Here is a 21,289-nt window from a genome sequence, read left to right as displayed (position 1 = left end):
AGGGCCTATAACCAATACAGGCAGTCCACTACTACCACCATTACTACTGTACTATAACTAATACAGGCAGTCCCTACTACCACCATTACTACTGTACTATAACTAATACAGGCAGTCCCACTACTACCACCATTACTACTGTACTATAACTAATACAGATGTCCCTACTACCACCATACCCTGTAACTATAACTAATACAGGCAGTCCCCCACACTCACCATTATACTACTGTACTATAACTAATACAGGCAGTCCCCTACTACCACCATTACCTCTGTACTATAACTAATACAGGCGGTCCCCTACTACCACCATTACTACTGTGCTATAACTAATACAGGCAGTCCCCTACTACCACCATTACTCTCTGTACTATAACAATACAGGCAGTCCCCTACTACCACCATTCCTCTGTACTATAACTAATACAGGCAGTCCCCTACTACTACCATTACCTCTGTACTATAACTAATCACAGGCAGTCCCCTACTACCACCATTACCTCTGTACTATAACCAATACACAGTCCCCTACTACCACCATTACTACTGTACTATAACTAATACAGGCAGTCCCCTACTACCACCATTACTACTGTACTATAACTAATACAGGCAGTCCCCTACTACCACCATTACTACTGTACTATAACTAATACAGGCTGTCCCCTACTACCACCATTACCTCTGTACTATAACTAATACAGGCAGTCCCCTACTACCACCATTACTACTGTACTATAACTAATACAGACAGTCCCCTACTACCACCATTACCTCTGTACTATAACTAATACAGGCAGTCCCCTACTACCACCATTACTACTGTACTATAACTAATACAGTCCCCTACCACCACCTCTGTACTATAACTAATACAGGCAGTCCCCTACTACCACCATTACTCTCTGTACTATAACTAATACAGACAGTCCCTACTACTACCATTACCTCTACTATAACTAATACAGGCAGTCCCCACTACCACCATTACTACTGTACTATAACTAATACAGGCAGTCCCCTACTACCACCATTACTGTAACTATAACTAATACAGGCAGTCCCCTACTACCACCATTACTACTGTACTATAACTAATACAGGCAGTCCCCTACTACCACCATTACTTCACTGTATTATAACTAATACAGGCAGTCCCCTACTACCACCATTACTACTGTACTATAACTAATACAGACAGTCCCCTACTACCACCATTACGCTCACCATAACTAATACAGGTGCCCCTACTACCACCATTACTACTGAATTATAACACGTTATATACCACCTACTGATTATAACTAATACAGGCAGTCCCTACTACCACCATTACTACTATAACTAATACAGGCAGTCCCCTACTACCACCATTACTACTGTACTATAACTAATACAGGCAGTCCCTAACACACCATTACTGTAATTGTACTATAACTAATACAGGCAGTTCCCTACTACCACCATTACTACTGTACTATAACTAATACAGGCAGTCCCTACTACCACCATTACTACTATTATAACTAATACAGGCAGTCCCTCCTACTACCACCATTACTGTACTATAACTAATACAGGCAGTCTCCTACTACCACCATTACTACTGTACTATAACTAATACAGGCTGTCCCTCACTACCACCATTACTACTGTACTATAACTAATACAGACAGTCCCCTACTACCACCATTACTACTGTACTATATCGACTAATTCCAGAGGTGCGTCTGGTGGTAAACATTAGACCTGAATTTTAAAATAGTGTGCATTTCCATATGATATGCCAGATTGACCAGCGTAAAATAGGAAAGATTCACTTTAAATTACAGTAATACAATGTCTTAATTATGGGTGTTGCTTTAAATCAATAATATTAAATTGATTTGCTTTAAATCAAAGTTCTACTTTAATAATACTGTACAGTAGCAATAAAAAAATAAGGAAAGAGTTGTAATTACAATAATAGTAATAATAATAATAATAATGATAATACAGTGGGGTATGCTATAACTTAACGGATCCTACTACGAATATTCCTATAACGAACGGTTTTACCTATAAAATTGAGAATGCTATAATGAACGAAACTCCTACAATTAACATTATTTAAAAAATTTTTTTTTTTTACTAATTTATTGTTTTTTATTACAAGTATTAATGATATTGGTTATTTCAGGGGTTTTAGATGCATATTTATGCACTTTTTACAATTTTATAATTTTATATTATATTTTTCAGTGTTAAGTGGTTGTATTTGGTGGCCTGGAACGGATTAATCCTAACGAACTTAATGCTATAACGAACAAGGTTCTAGAACCAATTAGATTTGTTATAGCATACCCCACTGTAATAATAATGATATAATAATAGTAATAATAATAATATAATAGTAATAATATGATGCCAGTAATACAGGTTGTACCTCTAGTCCCAGCATTCTGTGTCCGAAACCCCGTGGTCCCAGATTTTAATTTGTCCAATAGGTAGATAGGCAGTATTTATATGAATTATTATTATTATTACAGGAGTATTAAATTTTTGGCCCTCAGGCCCCAATGTGGGTCAGTGACCTATGCCCGGTGGGCTAATCCCCTTAAAAAAAAAAAAAGCCAGGAAATTAAGGTTTGATTACATGCAGTTCAGCTTCTCTCTCTTCTCTTTCTTCTCTGCTTGTCTATACAGAGTACAACATTTTTATAAACCTTTAATATATATGAGCAGTAAATAGTGTTGCTTTCATATTCTTATGTAGAGTAATGACTATTATTGATAAAAGCAAGAGCAGTTCACTTTTTTTTTACCATTAATGGTTAGTTATATTGTTCCATTTATTAACATTAATATTACAGGTACAAGTTTATTATACTAGCAACTCAGGGTCTATTTTTTTTCAGTTTGTAGAACCAATGTCACTGGGCTTTTGTGTTATCATACGCAGCCGCCTCGCCTCTCTTATTCCAATGATATTAATAATTGTACAATATTGTTAATTTTGCACACACGAGCTGATTCATAAAAACAAATTCAAACATTAATTAAAATATATAAGAACAGTGTTATTCTGGCGTGTGCAACGCATATGCTATCATCATGCCATATGCATCTCTCTTTTTTCCTTTTATTAAAACAAATACATTCTAAACACAACCATTTTAATTTTACCAGCGTCTTATTTTCTTCAGTTTTGTAGACAGTCACTGGTTTTGGTCATTTAAAACACGTTGTAGCTTCGTATTATTTTACGTATTAAATGAATTCTATTGCTCATTTTGCATACATAAATATTAATTCAAAAAAAAGACATTCAGTAATAAACAACAATGAATCTTTTGTACATAAGAGAAATGACGCTGTTTACACGATTATGCACGCCGCCTGCATCGCCTGGGCTCAAACCCGCCGAATTCAAGTTTCATTTTATTTATTTATTTTTTGTGTGTTCCAATAAAATACGCTAAGAATTAAAAACTCGCGAATTTGAGAAGCTACTATACGACATTTAACCCTTCAATATGTCTTCAAAGAGACCATGATGCAGAAGTGGTGCTAGTGCTTCCAGGCATAAGCACAAGTCACTATCTATCCAGGAAAAGGGTGAATTTGTCCGCAACCGTCAGGTCCCGAGGTTGCCGGACTAGAGAGGTACAACCTGTAATAATAATAATAATAATAATAATGATAATAATAATAATAATAATAATAATAATAATAATAAAAATCACGATATTAATAATAATAATAATAATAATGATAATAATAATAATAATAATAATAATAATAATAATAATAATAATGATAGTAATAATAATAATAATAATAATAATAATAATAATAATAATAACAACAATAGTAATAATAATGAAAATAATAATAATAATGATAATAATAATTGTAAAACTACTACAGGTTGTACCTCTCTAGTCTGGCAACCTCGGGACCTGACCGGTGCCGGACCATGGAAATTTCCGGACCATGGAAATTCAACCTTTCCTGGATAGATAGTGACTTGTGCTTATGCTTGGAAGCACTAGCACCACTTTCTCTGCTTAATGGTCTCTTTGAAGACATAATGAAGGGTTAAATGTCATATAGTACTTCTCAAATTTCGAGTTTTTAATTCAACGTATTTTATTCAAACACGCCAAAAAAAAAAAATAAAAATTTGACTGCGGAAACTTGAATTTCGACGGTTTGAACGCCAACGGCAGACGACGCAGGCATAATCGTGTAAACAGCCTCATTTCTTATGTACAAAAGATTCATTATTGTTTAGTACTGAATGTCTTTTTATTGAATTTATGTTTATGTGTGCAAAATGAGCAATATAATACATTAATAATACGTAGAATATTTAAAACACACGAGGAAATGACACAGCATTGTTTTGGATTACAAAACCAGTGACTGACTGGTTCTTACATATAAAACTGAAGAAATAAGACCTTGGTTGTAGCTGTAGTAAAATTAATATGGTTGTTTTAAGTAATGTTATTTAATGTTAATAAATGGAACAATAGAAGAAGCTAACGATAATGGTAAAGAAAAAAGAGAGATCGCGTATGTAAGTGCGCATATGTGAAATATACTGCTATATATATACACTTTACTATTTTATTTATGAATTATACTTAATAATAATACATAATGACTGATTGTTCTACATATAAAACTGAAGAAAAAAGACCCTGATTGTAGCTGTAGTAAAATTAATGTAAAAAATTAATATGGTTGTTTGAAGTACCTGTAACGTTATTTAATGTTAATAAATGGAACAATATAAGTAGCTAACCATTAATGGTAAAAGTGAGACCGCGTATGTAAGTGCACATGTAAAACATATCGCCATTACTCTACATAATATGAAAGCAGCACTTATTTACTGCTCATATATATTGAAGGGTTAAATGTTGTACTTGTATGGACAAGCCGAGAGAGAGAGAGCAATAACTGCCGGATGTAAACAACCTTAATTTCCCCGGCTTTGTTGTTGTTTTTTATGGGGATTAGCCACGCGCATAGGTCACTGACTCACATTGGGGCCTGAGGTAAAAATTTAATACTCCTGTAGTAATAATAATAATAATTCAGATAAGTAAAAAAAAAAAAAAAGCTGCCTATCTACCTATTGGACAAACTAAAATCGTTCCGGACCACAGGAGTTTCCGGACCACAGAATGCCGGACTAGAGAGATACAACCTGTACTAATAATAATAATACAGTCGACCCTCGTTAATTCGGACCCCTTTAATCTGGATTTCGGATAAATCGGACGAAATCTGAACTGTCCATATCAAATTTCTGGTTCTGGGATTGTCCCAGTTGCAATTGGGGTTGCAATTTCAAATTCTGTGTCACTACTAAGAAATAAAGAAGTCCCTGGTGCACTTAAGATTAAGAGAAAACGGACGACTCAGGCCCATGAGAGAAAATGGACTCTTTGACGGGCACTCAAATAAAGAGAGGCTACATGTTTTGTGGACTACCCACTTTACAGTATCCTTTTCATCACTTTGTAATAAACCCCGCATGCCTATGTGTTTCTGATAATTACCATAACATTATATATTTATATATTTAGCGACAAACACAAGGCCTCACACATGCCATTCAGACTGACAGACTTGACAAGTTTTACCAACCATAAAGACAGTTGATGCTTTAAACATCACTCTCAATGGATTTTGAATATTCCAACAGTAATCAGACATACGTAAATTGAACACAAAAACCCCAGTTGCAATTTCAAATTCTGTATCATTACTAAGAAATAAAGAAGTCACTAGTGTACTGCACTCTAAGATTAAGAGAAAATGGACTCCTATGATGGGGCACTCAAATAAACATACACATAGCTGTATAATGCAATATTATGCAATATTAACCCCTAAATCAGTTAATTCGGACAATCTGCTAAAACAGACACCCTTCCCCCCCTATTAGTCCGTTGTAACGAGGGTCGACTCTAATACTAATAATAATAATAGTAATAGTAATAATAATAATAATAATAATGATAATAATAATAATAATAATAATAATAATACAGTGGTCCCTCGGTTAATGAACACAATTTGTTCCACAGAGTCGTTCGTTAACCGAATCCATTGTTTCAATGGGATTTTGGGTAATTGGTTCCAGCTCACAGAAAAGTACATACAAAGTAAAAAAAAATGCAGTAAAGTACACTTACTTTGAGGTGTGTATGTAGAAGGTTCCTGATTGATGATAGATGGGAACTAGAAGTGGGGGTGCAGGAGAAGGGAGAAGAGGAGGAAGTGGGGATGGAGGAGAAGGGAGAAGGAAGTGGGGGTGGAGGAGAAATCACCTTTCAGGGGACCCATGCTTGATGCAGTAATTTCACCAATAAAATTTTAAATTCACAAGTTGTAATTCAAGATTATTTTATTTAAATCAACACTGTACTGTGCTATATATTATCAATATGTTAACTAAATTTCTGAATGACCAATAATTTTAATGTAAAAATGCAAAAATATTCAAGACACCAACAAAATCGATGTTCACTCCACTGTAAACAAAGCCAAACTGACGCCTGGGGGGGTCGATGTTGATGGCTAAAAAAACTAGTTTCCTGTACTGCATATATTATTAATATGTTAACTCAATTTTAAAATTACTAATAATTTTTATATAAATATACAGGTAAAGAGCACAACTTTCTTGATATTTACTCCACTGGAAACGAATGTAAACATAGAACAGATTACTGAATTGGCAGACTGGCCCATCAGCTGATCAGCTGATGCTCACAACAAAACGTGTTTGTTGTAAGGATTTTGTTAATCGAAGTTTTGTTATAGTTTAATTGAAGATCCTTATGGGAGGTAATTCGTTAATCGAAATTTTGTTAATTGAACCGTTCGTTAACTGAGGGACCACTGTATTACCTGTAATAATAATAATAATAATAATAATAATAATAATAATAATAATAATAATAATAATAATAATAATAATATCTGTAATAATGATAATAATATTACCTGTAATAATAATAATAATAATAATAATAATAATAATAATAATAATAATAATAATTATTGCAATAGTAATGATGATGGTAATAATAATAATATAATATTAATAATAATAATAATAATAATAATAATAATAATAATAATAATAATAATAATAATCGTAATAATAATAATACAGAAGAATAATAATAATAAATAATAATAATAATAATAATAATAATAATAATTGTAATAATAATAATAATAATAATAATAATAATAATAATAGTAATAATAATAATCGTAATAATAATAATAATAATAATAATAATAATCATAATAATAATAATAATAATAACAATAATAACAATAACAATTGTAATACAGTAAGTCCTCGCTTAACGTCGAGATGTTCCTGAAAACTTAGTTATGCTAAACAACGTTAAGTGGATCAATTTTCCCCATAAGAAATAGATAAAATAAGGGAGTTACGTTCCTGAGCTTCCCTTTGTCCCGTGAAATACTTTACATATACAGAAAATAGTGCATGCATATACAGCTACAAGTACTGTACAGGTGCTTCTATACTTAAGAACGTTCAACTTACAAACTTTCAGAGATACAAACATCATCACTGAGGGGGGTTACCTGCCAGAACAGGTGTTTAATGTGGATGAGACTGGATTATTTTGAAGAAAATTCCAGATTAAACAAACATTACCTAAGAGGAGACGAAGGAGCCAGGTTTTAAGGCTGTATTAAAGGGTATAGCTGTAATAAATATCCATAATCTTTTAATTTTTTACAATATGTTTGGTATCTACAAGAGTAAAGTTGGACTTATTAACAATTGGACTTACAAACAAGCCTCAGGGACATAACTCGTTCGTAAGTAGAGGAGCACCTGTAATAAGTTTGTATGGTGTACTCACCGATGGGTGGAGGTGTCTGGTGGGTAGTGAAGTGAAGGAGGCGGATGGCAGGAGCGGAGGAGGCGGGTAGTAGAGCGGAGGAGGGTGGTGAGTCACTGAGACTCTGTGGCTACCTCCTCCTCCTCCTGCTCTGACCGGGGTTCCTCCGCCGCTGCTTGCTCCTCCGCTGTTGTTTGCTCCTCCTCGGCTGCCAGCTGTTGTGAAGATGCTGCTGCTGCTTCTGCCGTCCCGCAACGAAAAAATGAATCCAGTGTTGACTGCTTGGTGCTACTCATCATCTTCTCCTTATAGATCTCAGTGTAACAACCAAGACTGTCATCACTGCTGCGTTGAGTCTTTGAGCTACATTCTCTGTTTGTCGCCATCTAGAAGCATTTGTATTGCTTGCTGGATCATGTTCAACGATTCTGCCATCCTCTTGGTAGTTAGCGTCGTTGAGGCTCGCCGCTCGCCTTCAACAGGACTGAGTGCTGTTAACAGTTGCAGATCTTCGCTGGTGAGCTCTTCTGTAAGGGATGCCAGGACGCCTCAATATCCTCTGATTCCAGCTCATCAAAGACTGCCTGTCTAGCCAAGCTGAGAATGTCCCTATTTACAGCTGGGACTAAGTCCGTGAATCCGTGAAAACTGTTGACGACTCGGCCAAGAACCATTCCACACACCATTCAGGCAACTTTCTGAAACCTCTTCCTATGCCTTGCCAATGTTGTCAATTACATGAAGGATGTTGAACCCACGTCAATATTCTTGGAATGTTGGTTTATTATTTCTGTCTGTAGCCTCGAGCAGCTGGGCCATGGTACGGCGTAAATAATACGCCTTGAATGCTCGATGACGCCTTGGTCCATAGGCTGTATCAGTGCTGTCATGTTGGCAGGCAGGAATACAACTCTTACACTGTCATGTAAGTTGTCGAGATTGGGAGGATGAGCTGCAGCATTGTCAATGATCTGAAAAATTTTGAAGTCAAGATTTTCCTTGGCACAGTACTTGTATTTCTTCATTGCAGGGACGACGTACACGTTTAACCACTGGCAAAATATATGCCGGTTATCCATGCCTTCTTGTTTGCCTTGTAAATGACAGGAAGGTGATCTTTAGAGTAACCTTTCAGGGCCCGTGGGTTGGCAGCGCAAGAAATCAGCATGGGCTTCAGCTTGAAGTCGCCGCAGCGCTCAACCAAGCAGCAACGCAGTTGTTTTTTGCCCTTTAAAACTTGGCTCTTTTCTCCTCCTTGGAGATATAGTCCTCTGAGGCATCCTCTTCCAAAGAGACCAGTCTCATCCACATTGAAGACTTGCTTCGTGAATAGCCTCCTTGCTGGATGTTCCGCTTGAATTCTGGTGGGAATGTTTCGCAGCACCGGATTCGGAACTGGCAGCTTCACCAGTCATCTTTATGTTGGAAGTTATACTGACGCTAAATCGCTGAAACCAGCCTCTTCCTTCGATCCTTCACTCCTTTTGCCTTTATGTCATCAAAAAGGATCTGGCCTTATGCTGATAACCATAAGGCTCACAGGGCATTGCATTGATTCTGATCATCCATCCACATTGTCAGCATCTTTCCACTTTCTCTGTCACAGTGCTTCTAGTACGAAACGCCTTAGTAGCACTCAGAGAAGAACCACTTCCAGCACTAACCTTGATCTTGTCAGCTTGGTTCGGATAGTACCACAGTTGTGGGGGGTTGACTGCACAGCGCCTAATGTCCACAGCACGCTCCTTTTTCAACTCGGGTTAATATATCCAGTTTTGTAGCCAGGTAATGGTCTTACATTGCTCACTACACTAGCATCAGTAGCACTTGATAGGGCGCTGAAGCCATTTTGAATGGTTAGAATACAGTTTAGAGCAAAAACACTTGACACACACAAATGATATTGAAGTTGTAACAGAGACTGGCTTGGTGTTGCTTTGGGGACACGATCGTCTGCGAGTGAGGGCAGGCCCGAGCTGAGAGAGAGAGGCTAGACAAGAGCGGTGATGAGACAGTAGTCCACAAACGCTTAGTATTGATCACCGGACGTTAAACAAATTTTTGTCTCTAAAGTTCAGCGATATAGTACTGAAATAACGTTAAGCGGCGACGTTAAGTGAGGACTACTGTAATAATAATAATAATAATAATTATAATAATAATAATAATACTGGCACCATCTTGAAGACCTATTCATCTAAGTTTCCATTTTGCAGAAAGAAATTCAAGCCATGTCATTATGTCACCACGAGAATGTTGTGACATACTACACCTCCTTTGTGGTGAAGAGGCTGTGGCTGGTCCTTAAGCTGCTGGGTGGAGGCTCACTGCTGGACATCATCAAACACAGGTCAGTACTACACCACACAGGTCACCACACAGGTTAGTACTACACCACACAGTACAGTACTACACCACACAGGTCAGTACTATACCACACAGGTCAGTACTACACCACACAGTACAGTACTACACCACACAGGTCAATACTACACCACACACAGGTCACCACACAGGTCAGTACTACACCACAGGTCAGTACTACACCACAGTGTACTACACCACACAGTACAGCACTACACCACACAGGTCGCCACACAGGTCAGTACTACACCACAGTACAGTACTACACCACATACAGTACCACACCACACAGTCAACACACCACCAGGTACTACACCACAGGTCAGTACTACACCACACAGGTCACCACACAGGTTAGTACTACACCACAAGGTCGCCACAGGTCAGTACTACACCACACAGTACAGTACTACACCACACAGGTCACCACAGGTTTAATTACACACACAGTCACACACAAGTCAGTACTACACCACACAGGTCACCACACAGGTTAGCTACCACACAGGTCGCCACAGGTCAGTGCACTACACCACACAGTACAGTACTACACCACGGTCACCACACAGTACAGTACTACACCACACAAGTCAGTACTACCACACAGGTCACCACACAGTACAGTACTACACCACACAGGTCCCACACAGGTCAGTACTACACCACACAGTACAGTACTACACCACAGGTCACCACACAGGTTAGTACTACACCACACAGGTCCACACAAGTCAGTACTACCACACAGGTCACACAGGTTATACTACCACACACAGTCAGTCACACCCACCGTCAGTACTACACCACACAGTACAGTACTACACCACACAGTACAGTACTACACCACACAGTACAGTACTACACCACACAGTACAGTACTACACCACACAGGTCACCACACAGTGCAGTACTACACCACACAGTACAGTACCACACAGGTCAGTACTACACCTCACCGTACAGTACTACACCTCACAGTACAGTACTACACCACACAGTACAGTACTACACCACACAGGTCACCACAGGTCAGTACTACACCACACAGTACAGTACTACCCACACAGGTTGCCACACAGGTCAGTACTACACCACACAGTACAGTACTACACCACACAGTACAGCACTACACCACACAGGTCAGTACTACACCACACAGTACAGTACTACACCACACAGTACAGTACTACACCACACAGTGCAGTACTACACCACAGTAGTACTACACCACACAGTACAGTACTACACCACACAGTGCAATACTACACCACACAGGTTGCCACACAGGTCAGTACTACACCACACAGTACAGTACTACACCACACAGGTCAGTACTACCACACAGGTCGCCACACAGGTCAGTACTACACCACACAGTACAGTACTACACCACACAGGTCAGTACTACACCACACAGGTGCTACACCACACAGTACAGTACTACACCACACAGGTCGCCACACAGGTCAGTACTACCACACAGTATAGTACTACACCCACACAGTGGTACTACACACCACACAGTACAGTACTACACCACACAGGTTGCCACACAGGTCAGTACTACACCACAGTAGCACTACACCACACAGGTCAGTACTACACCACACAGTACAGTACTACACCACACAGTACAGTACTACACCACACAGGTCAGTACTACACCACACAGTGCAGTACTACACACAGTACAGTATTGACACACACAGTGCAGTACACCACACAGTACAGCACACCACACAGGTAGCACTACACACACAGTACAGTACTACACCACACAGTACAGTACTACACCACAAGTCACAGTACTACACCACACAGTGCAGTACTACACACACAGTACAGTACTACACCACAGTACAGCACTACACACACAGTACAGCACTACACCACACAGGTGTAGCACACACACACAGCATAGTACTACACCACACAGTACAGTACTACACCACACAGTGCAGTACTACACCACACAGTGCAGTACTACACCACACAGGTCAGTACTACACCACACAGGTCGCCACACAGGTCAGTACTACACCACACAGTACAGTACTACACCACACAGTACAGTACTACACCACACAGGTCAGTACTACACCACACAGTACAGTACTACACCACACAGGTCAGTACTACACCACACAGGTCGCCACACAGGTCAGTACTACACCACACAGTACAGTACTACACCACACAGTACAGTACTACACCACACAGGTCACCACACAGGTCAGTACTACACCACACAGTACAGGGGTCACTATAACACACTGTATAGTATTTGATATGAAGATACCTTCCTAAAAACGTTATTTACTACCTTTGAGTGTTATATGTTGACTCAGTTTGGCTACTTGTACACTTAGACAAATGATTAATGAATAAACCAGGATATATACAGAAGCATAATACTTTACACTACAATATTACTTATTATGTGATGATAAATACACTACAATAGTTTTTATTAAGTGATGATAAATCCACTACAGTAGTATTTATTAAGTGGTGATCAAATACACAACTGTACTGTACTAATTTACTAAATGGGGAAGACAGACATTGTGGTAAGGTATCAGCTGTGTGCTCTTTGTAAACAAATGACTCATGGTGTTCAGTTTGGGATTCTTTTTTCAGGAAAGTTGATTCTTTTAGTATAATATTATATCAACCTGGCACCAAATGATCCTAAATTATATGAGAACTGTGGTGAAATTACTTAAAGAAGTGTTAAAGGAATCTTGCGGGAGAGAGGGGGAGGGAGCCATGCTACCCTCCCTCCTCCCAGTAAACATACAATATGCTCCTACACTTATTTGTTCTTAGTTTTATCTTTATTCATAAGACAAATTCTGTGGTTACTTACATATAACACTTTACAGTAAATAACAATCACCTCGGTGACAACCAGACTTACATGTCTGATTTTCAACCCAGAGAGTTCTGTTTCATAATATTTTTTTGTTGATGTAATATTCTTTTAATAACCTTGTTATACACTTAATGACCTTAGTTGTTGAAGTACAGTAATAACATAACTGATTGTCTTTAAATAGTTCAGGTAAGCAGTGTTATCTCCAACCCCCCCCCTCATGTACAATATTTGTTTTTTTTAACTGGGGTCTGCCCCAATTAGACTGATTTATCAAGTTTATACTGTATATATATATCCAGTACTGTACAGGGTATATTGAATTTTGATGTTTTACAGAATGAAAACATCAGACTGTAAGCACGGTGTGTTTGACGAAGCAGTGATCGCTACAGCACTACGCGAGGTACTGAAGGGCCTTGAATACTTCCACAATAATGGTCAGATACACAGGTAACTTAACCACTTATTAAGTACACTGTTGTACAGTTAAACCTCAGACAGTATGTGACAGACATTCCATCACACCCTGTATATGAAAACTTTCTGTTACTGCATATGATACAGGTTGTACCTCTCTAGTCCGGCAACCTCGGGACCTGACCGGTGCCGGACCATGGAAATTCACCCTTTTCCTGGATAGATAGTGACTTGTGCTTATGCCTGGAAGCACTAGCACCACTTTCTCTGTGTCATGGTCTCTTTGAAGACATATTGAAGGGTTAAATGTCGTATAGTAGCTTCTCAAATTTCGCAAGTTTTTAATTCTTAACGTATTTTATTGGAACACACAAAAAAATAAATAAATAAAAATTTTGACGGCGGAAACTTGAATTTCGACGGGTTTGAACGGCCCGCCAATGTGCAGACGACGTGCATAATAGTGTAAACAGCGTCATTTCTCTTATGTACAAAAGATTCATTATTGTTTATTACTGAATGTCTTTTTTATTGAATTAATGTTTATGTGTGCAAAATGAGCAATAAAATTCATTAATAATACGTAGAATATTAAAACACACGAGGAAATGACAAAGCATTGTTTTCGTTGATTACAAAACCAGTGACTGACTGGTTCTACATATAAAACTGAAGAAAATAAGACCTTGGTTGTTGCTGTAGTAAAATTAATATGGTTGTTTTAAGTAATGTTATTTAATATTAATAAATGGAACAATAGAAGTAGCTAACGATAATGGTAAAGGAAAAAGAGAGATCGCATATGTAAATGTGCATGCGCACACGTGAAAACATATCGTCATTACTTTACATAAGAATATGAAAGCAACACTTATTTACTGTTCATATATATTTTAATTAATGTTTCTGAATTTGTTTTTATTGAATTAATGTATGTGTGTGCAAAATTAACAATACAATTTATTAATAATACATGGAATATTAGAGGAGACGAGACGGCTGCCGGCATTGTTTATGTTAAAGCTTACGAAACCAGCGACTGATTGGTTCTACATATACAGTAAAACTGAAGAAAATAAGACCCTGAGTTTAGCTGTAGTAAAATTAATGTAAAAAATGAATATGGTTGCTTGAAGTACCTGTAATGTTATTTAATGTTAATAAATGGAACAATATAAGTGGCTAACCATTAATGGTAAAAAAAAAAGTGAGACTGCTCGTATGTAAGTGCGCACATGTGAAAATATATCGTCATTACTCTACATAAGAATATGAAAGCAACACTTATTTACTGCTCATATATATTGAAGGGTTAAATGTTGTATTCTGTATAGACAAGCAGAGAGAGAGAGAGTGCAGCCGAACTGCCGGATGTAAACAAACCTTAATTTCCCGCGGCTTTTTTTTTTTTTTTAAGGGGATTATCCCACCCGGGCATAGGTCAATGACCCACATTGGGGCCTGAGGGGTAAAAATTTAATACTCCTGTAATAATAATAATAATTCAGATAAGTAAAAAAAAAAAATAAATAAAATAAAAAAATAAAATAAAATAAAATTAAATAAAATGCTGCCTATCTACCTATTGGACAAACCAAAATCATTCCGGACCACGGGAGTTTCCGGACCACAGAATGCCGGACTAGAGAGGTACAACCTGTATCTCCATTAGCCGGAACAGTTGGTGCTGAGCACTTCTGGGAATGAGAGATTTCCGGGTAACAAGACGACTCTCTTGAACCTGGAAAAACGTCCCCATCACCAGAATTTTCTGGAATTTTTCGGGTACCGAAAAATTTTCTCAGAATTTCCGGAAAATGCGCCTGATTTTCATCTTTCAAACCCGTAAAAAAAAAATCTTCCCCATCCCTCGAATTTTCCAAGTATCGAGAAAATTTTCTCAGATTTTTCCAGAAAATGAGCTGCTCGGAAAATCATTCCCAAAACCTAACCTAACCTAACTTAACCTAACTGACCACATAATATGTATGTGGTTTGCATGGGTAGTAGGCAGCTACCAAACAGGGAGGTACTACCACCTGGGAAGATATTGGAAGCATAATGTGTTGTCTAGTGGTACGACCCTGCTGCCATATGTGACCAAGTCCCAAGTTGCTGATATGACTTTCTGCCTCATTTACACGCAATTGCAGGGTCTCAATTGTTTCCTTGACAACACAACATATATAACCTTTCTCACTCTTGATCTGTTTTATTCTTTCTATTCTTTTATTCTCTTATGATATCAGTTGACAATAATATTGAAGCGGGGCCTTCTAGGATGGGTCCCACTGGTCGGGAAGGTTGTGGACCCCAGGGCCGACCTGATCATCATCAAGTTACTGGGGCCTCAACTGACGTCACCGCGGTTGCTGGAGGATCGGCTTTTTTCACACTTAATTTTTTCCAACATTCGCGGCTTGAGATCCAATTTTTCTTCTGTGGAGCACCATCTATTAACCCCTTCCCCCGACCTCTTACTGCTATCTGAACTTCAACTGACCAAAGCAGCTTCACCCAAACCTTTTAAAGTCTCCAACTACAACCTTTATACATCTTCCCATCCTAAGGGAGGTGTATACGCCTACTGCAACACACTTATAGCTCGACTCACGGATCTTGAATCGTCCTTTATGATGTCATCTGGCTCAAAATATCTCTACCAACTATGACTATTTTTCTTTGTTTCCTTTACTATTCTCCCAACTCTACCAACTGTTTGGAATTCTTTGACTATCTCACTTCTTGCCACGAGTCGTTGCAATCCACACACCCCAACACCGAGATCCTCTACCTACATGTGTTCCTGATCAACACAATCAACTTACTAACATTCTTGATCTCTGTTTTACCTCTAACCCCTCACACTGTTCATACTCAATTCCTGCCCCCTTAGGGTCTTCTGATCACAATCTTACTTCTATTAAATCAAACTAGGCACAACCACCTCCCCCACCCACCTCTAAATGCCAACTATCGGAAGGCAAGCTGGCAATCCTTGTGAGAATTCTTCTCCAACTTTCCTTGGTTTGAATGTTGATTTTGCACTCGGGATGCCTCAGTATGTGCTGACAGCATTGCTGGGGTTATATAGGGTGGTATGAGTGCATTTATCCCATCTTCTATCAAAACTTTCACAATACAATCATGGTTTAATCGCTCCTGCTCTCTTGCATGCAGGGAGAGAGATAAGACATATCAAGCTATGAAACTATCCTTCTCCTATTACCCACTCATCTTTCATTACTACTAGGAATCATTGTAAGGCTATTCTTCGAAGGGCAAAGCATAATGTTATAAAATGAAAGACCGCTGTCCTGACTAACTCTTCCTCTAGTAAATCCTTCTGGTCCTTAACCAAAATCATCTGTAATAACTTCTGCACTCCCACTTTTCCTCCTCTCTTCCGACCTTATAACTCTATAGCCAACTCTCCCCCTGATAAAGCCAATCTCTTTGGCACCTTATTCTCATCTAACTCCACCTTAGACAATTCCAACTCTATCCCTCCTACTCCTCCTACTGAACCTATGCACTTTCCTATAATCTCCACTCGCAGGGTTGCTGGTGTGTTATCCAGGTTGTATGTGAGTAAGGCGCATGGACTGGATGGAATACCCCCTCGTGTTCTGAGGGAGTGTGCTGAAGTTCTGGCCCCTGTGCTTGCTCTCCTCTTAAGCCTTTGCCTGAAAATCCAAACTTTTCCTTCTTCTTGGAAGCATGCCTTGGTTCAGCCCATCCTGAAGAAGGGTGACCATTCCAATCCCTCTAACTATCGTCCCATTGCCCTAACTTCATTCCTCTCTAAGATTTTCGAAACTACTTAAACTCTCATTTTCTCCGTCACCTTGAATGCCATTCTCTTTTGTCGGATCACCAGTATGGCTTTCGCCAGGCGAGATCGACTGGTGATCTGCTCTCCTACTGCACCCATCTTTGGTAATCCTCTCTTAGGGATTATAGTAGTGTCGGGATATATCGCTAGATAGGGTCCAACGATGTTCGCTGTATACCAGATCGCAATATATAATTACATGTAATCAATGGGGAAATAGGGTTAGGTTCTGGAGGCAAAAAACTTGACTTAACGAGTTCATTTTCTTACTAAGTAAAGCACCAATGAACACTAGACTTGGGAACAACAGACTATTTCAATATCAATATCAAGGAACACCAGACCCGGCAGCAGACGCCACACTGCCACCCTCACTTGACAATCCCACACCTACATAAACGAACACCAAAAATATTAGTTACACTATTAAATCTTTTCCATTAAGCTTTCCATTTTCTTCACTTCACTTTTCAAGTCACTAGCAACCCATTTACACTCACCTTAGAAGTCGTAATCTGCAGCAGAGTCGGCTGCTTTCTCGTCACTCACTCAGCGGGCGAGCGTTAATGCGTGAGTGAGCAGCCACGGTGGCTCCTCTGGTGAGCAAATAACGCATTTGTTTGTCATGGCGGTACATTTGAAATATTTCCTGCCCGATTTCCCTCGTGAAATCATTTTTTTTCGCTATACGTATATAGAAATTTTTTTGATAATTTTGGTAGCTACGATATAATTTTTTATATATATATACTGTATAAAGTCACGATATATCCCGACCTACTGTATGGGAAAACTTTCGTCGTGGCCCTCGACATCTCCAAAGCATTTGGCAGGTTATGGCACAAGTCTTTGCTTTCTAATCTTCCTTCTTATGGTTTCTTTCCCCGAGTTTCTTTTCTAATTTCTAGCTTCCTTGAGAACCGATCCATGGCAGTTGTTGTTGAGGGATTGATCTCTTGCTCTTTCTCAACCAATAGTGGTGTCCCACAGGGTTCTGTTCTTTCACTTACTCTCTTCCTTCTTTTATCAATGATTTACTTCACACAACAACTAATTCTATCCATTCTTACGCTGATGATTCTACTCTTCACTCTTCTTCACATTTTCCTGTCCTCCTAATTCTCAAACTAGATCTGTTTCTAGAGCTGATATCATTACTTCTATCACTGAGGATCTGTGCAGCATCTCTGAATGGGGAGGTAGAAACTTGGTTAAATTCAATAGTTATAAAATTCAGTATTTATCAATTACACTTTCTAAATTAAGATGATTTCCCACCAAATTTCCTCTAATATTTCATGGAAGCCACACCTCCTAAACATTGCTAAAGCTGCCTCCCGAAAGCTGGGAATGCTGTACAGATACCGTAGCTACTTCACTCCTGAGCAGTTGCTTCAAGTATATAAGGGATTCATTTGTCTTAACTTGGAGTACTGCTCTCATATCTGGGGTGACTCTTCTTCTGTTCAACTGTTAGATAGGGTAGAATCAAAGGCATTTCGTCTTATTAACTCTCCTTCTTTAGTTGATAATCTTTCTTTAACGGGCAATGTTCGGTGGATTTGGCATCCTGTGTACCGCCGACAAGGCCGTGGGCTCGTAGCACACGTCTTGTCCGCTGTACCCACCGTTTCTTTGTGGATGTCGGTCACACGAGAATAACCCGTTATAGTACCCACCTTCTTTCCTCACACAACCAAACTGTGGAATGTTCTGCCTTCTTCAGTGTTTCCATACATATACAATCTGTCTCACTTTAAAAAGCTGGTTTTCCGGCATCTTTGTGGTGTAGATTAACACAGTTATAACCTTTTTCTTCTCTATTTTTAATTTCTTTGTTCTTTTTCGCCCCCAGGTCCCGTTGTGGGTTGTTCGACCTGTGCCCGGGTGGGCTAATTCCATAAAAAAAAAGATGTTGGCAGTACTCACGCTGTGTTGACAGTACTAAGGCTGTGTTTACAGTACAAAGGCTGTGTTTACAGTACAAAGGCTGTGTTGACAGTACTAAGGCTGTGTTGGCAGTACAAAGGCTGTGTTGACAGTACTAAGGCTGTGTTGGCAGTACAAAGGCTGTGTTGACAGTACTAAGGCTGTGTCGATAGTACAAAGGCTGTTTTGACAGTGCAAAGGCTGTGTTGACAGTACTAAGGCTGTGTTGGCAGTACAAAGGCTGTGTTGACAGTACTAAGGCTGTGTTGACAGTACAGAGGCTGTGTTGACAGTACTAAGGCTGTGTTGGCAGTACAAAGGCTGTGTTGGCAGTACTAAGGCTGTGTTGTCAGCACTAAGGCAGTGTTGACAGTATTAAGGCTGTGTTGGCAGTACTAAGGCTGTGTTGGCAGTACTAAGGCTGTGTTGGCTGTACTAAGGCTGTGTTGACAGTACTAAGGCTGTGTTGACAGTACTAAGACTGTGTTGACAGTGTTTGTGCCGGGGTTTGATATCAGATGATCTCACTTGTTAACACTTGCCTGAATGAGTGTAGTGTAGTCGCTGGTACCTTTGATGAAGTTGGGTGAGATATTAAGTAATCTCACGGCGTGTCACCTTTGATACAGTCGTAGTTTGATAGTTGAATCGTCCCAGCCGCCCTGGGTTACACTTGTGATTATCTTAGCGTGTAAGTTACACAAGTGTACACAGGTTCTGTTATCTTCATTTGTGGTTCCTTGGTTTAATGTAAACACACGTGGTGATTTTCTAGTTATATTGGATGCTCTGGTAGTTACAGAATTGTTTGTTGACAGACTACTGAGCATTAGCTATTAGCTTGTAATTAGCTGATATAATTAGAGAGATATTCAGCCTGGGAGCTATGCTCACAACACGTCTCTTTGGTACGGTGTCTGGCTGTGAACTAGTGAACTGTTGGAAACTGTGAACCAGCCGACCTCTCTCTGTCTGGTTGTAGGGGGGAAGTAATTTAATACGTCAACACTACACTACACAGGTCTACTCTCACATGGAGGTCTTGGGACATATATTTGTGGGTTGTAACCTGAGTCTGTGTGAAACTACAAATGTTTATATGCTGTCCACCCTAGGAGGTGTGACAGAACAAATGCTTATGTTGCTGTATGCTCAGTAGTCCTGGTGATAGAATGTATATAATGAATATATGTCCTTTGCCCATATTTATATAATACTAATTGATAAGGGCTAGAACAACAGTACTAAGGCAGTGTTGACAGTACTAATGCTGTGTTGACAGTACTAATGCTGTGTTGGCAGTACTAAGGCTGTGTTGACAGTACTAAGGCTGTGTTGACAGTACTAATGCTGTGTTGGCAGTACTAAGGCTGTGTTGACAGTACTAAGGCTGTGTTGACAGTACTTCAGATGTGTTGGCAGTACTTATGATGTGTTGTCAGTATTTAGGATTTGTTGGCAGTACAGGTGCTCCCTGACTTACGGCGGGGTTAGGGACCCAAATCCAGGTCGTAAGTCCGATTGGTCGTAAGTCCGATTGGTCGTAAGTCCGATTGGTCGTAAGTCCAACATAGATAAAAAAAAAGAATTAAAAAAAAAAATCTACAATGAAATACAGTACAGTGGGGTATGCTATAACGAATCTAATTGGTTCTAGAACCTTGTTCTTTATAGCATTCGTTCGTTATAGGATTAATCCGTTCCAGGCCCCCAAATACAACCACTTAACACTGAAAAATATAATATAAAATTGTAAAAATTGTAAAAAAGTGCATAGATATGCATCTAAACCCCTGAAATAAAGAATATCATTAATACTTGTAAGAAAAAACAATAAATTAGTAAAAAAAAAAAAAAATTAAATAATGTTCGTTGTAGGAGTTTCGTTCGTTATAGCATTCTCAATTTTATAGGTAAAACCGTTCGTTATAGGAATATTCGTAGTAGGATCCGTTCGTTATAGCATACTCC

General features: G+C 38.8%; 1 protein-coding gene across 1 annotated transcript; it reads left to right on the top strand.

Moving 5' to 3' along the window:
* The first annotated feature begins 10,116 nt into the window (after positions 1–10,116).
* Positions 10,117–13,623, top strand: LOC121861153 (serine/threonine-protein kinase OSR1-like). Its single transcript, XM_042358720.1, has 2 exons — positions 10,117–10,245; positions 13,474–13,623. Exons 1-2 carry the CDS (start codon positions 10,127–10,129, stop codon positions 13,589–13,591), a joined length of 237 nt encoding a protein of 78 aa, XP_042214654.1. The 5' UTR covers positions 10,117–10,126; the 3' UTR covers positions 13,592–13,623.
* Positions 13,624–21,289: the final 7,666 nt, after the last annotated feature.

Source organism: Homarus americanus, unplaced genomic scaffold, assembly GCF_018991925.1.
Source record: "Homarus americanus isolate GMGI-L3 unplaced genomic scaffold, GMGI_Hamer_2.0 scaffold52806, whole genome shotgun sequence".
In the NCBI taxonomy this organism is placed as follows: Eukaryota; Metazoa; Arthropoda; class Malacostraca; order Decapoda; family Nephropidae; genus Homarus; species Homarus americanus.
This window is presented reverse-complemented; position numbering and strand designations above follow the sequence as displayed.

Excerpts from the sequence above, each read along its gene's own strand:
- LOC121861153 (XM_042358720.1), top strand. The coding sequence starts at position 10,127 with ATGTCATTATGTCACCACGAGAATGTTGTGACATACTACACCTCCTTT. Across the intron at positions 10,246-13,473 it reads CTGGACATCATCAAACACAG|AATGAAAACATCAGACTGTA; the intron begins GTCAGTACTACA and ends GATGTTTTACAG.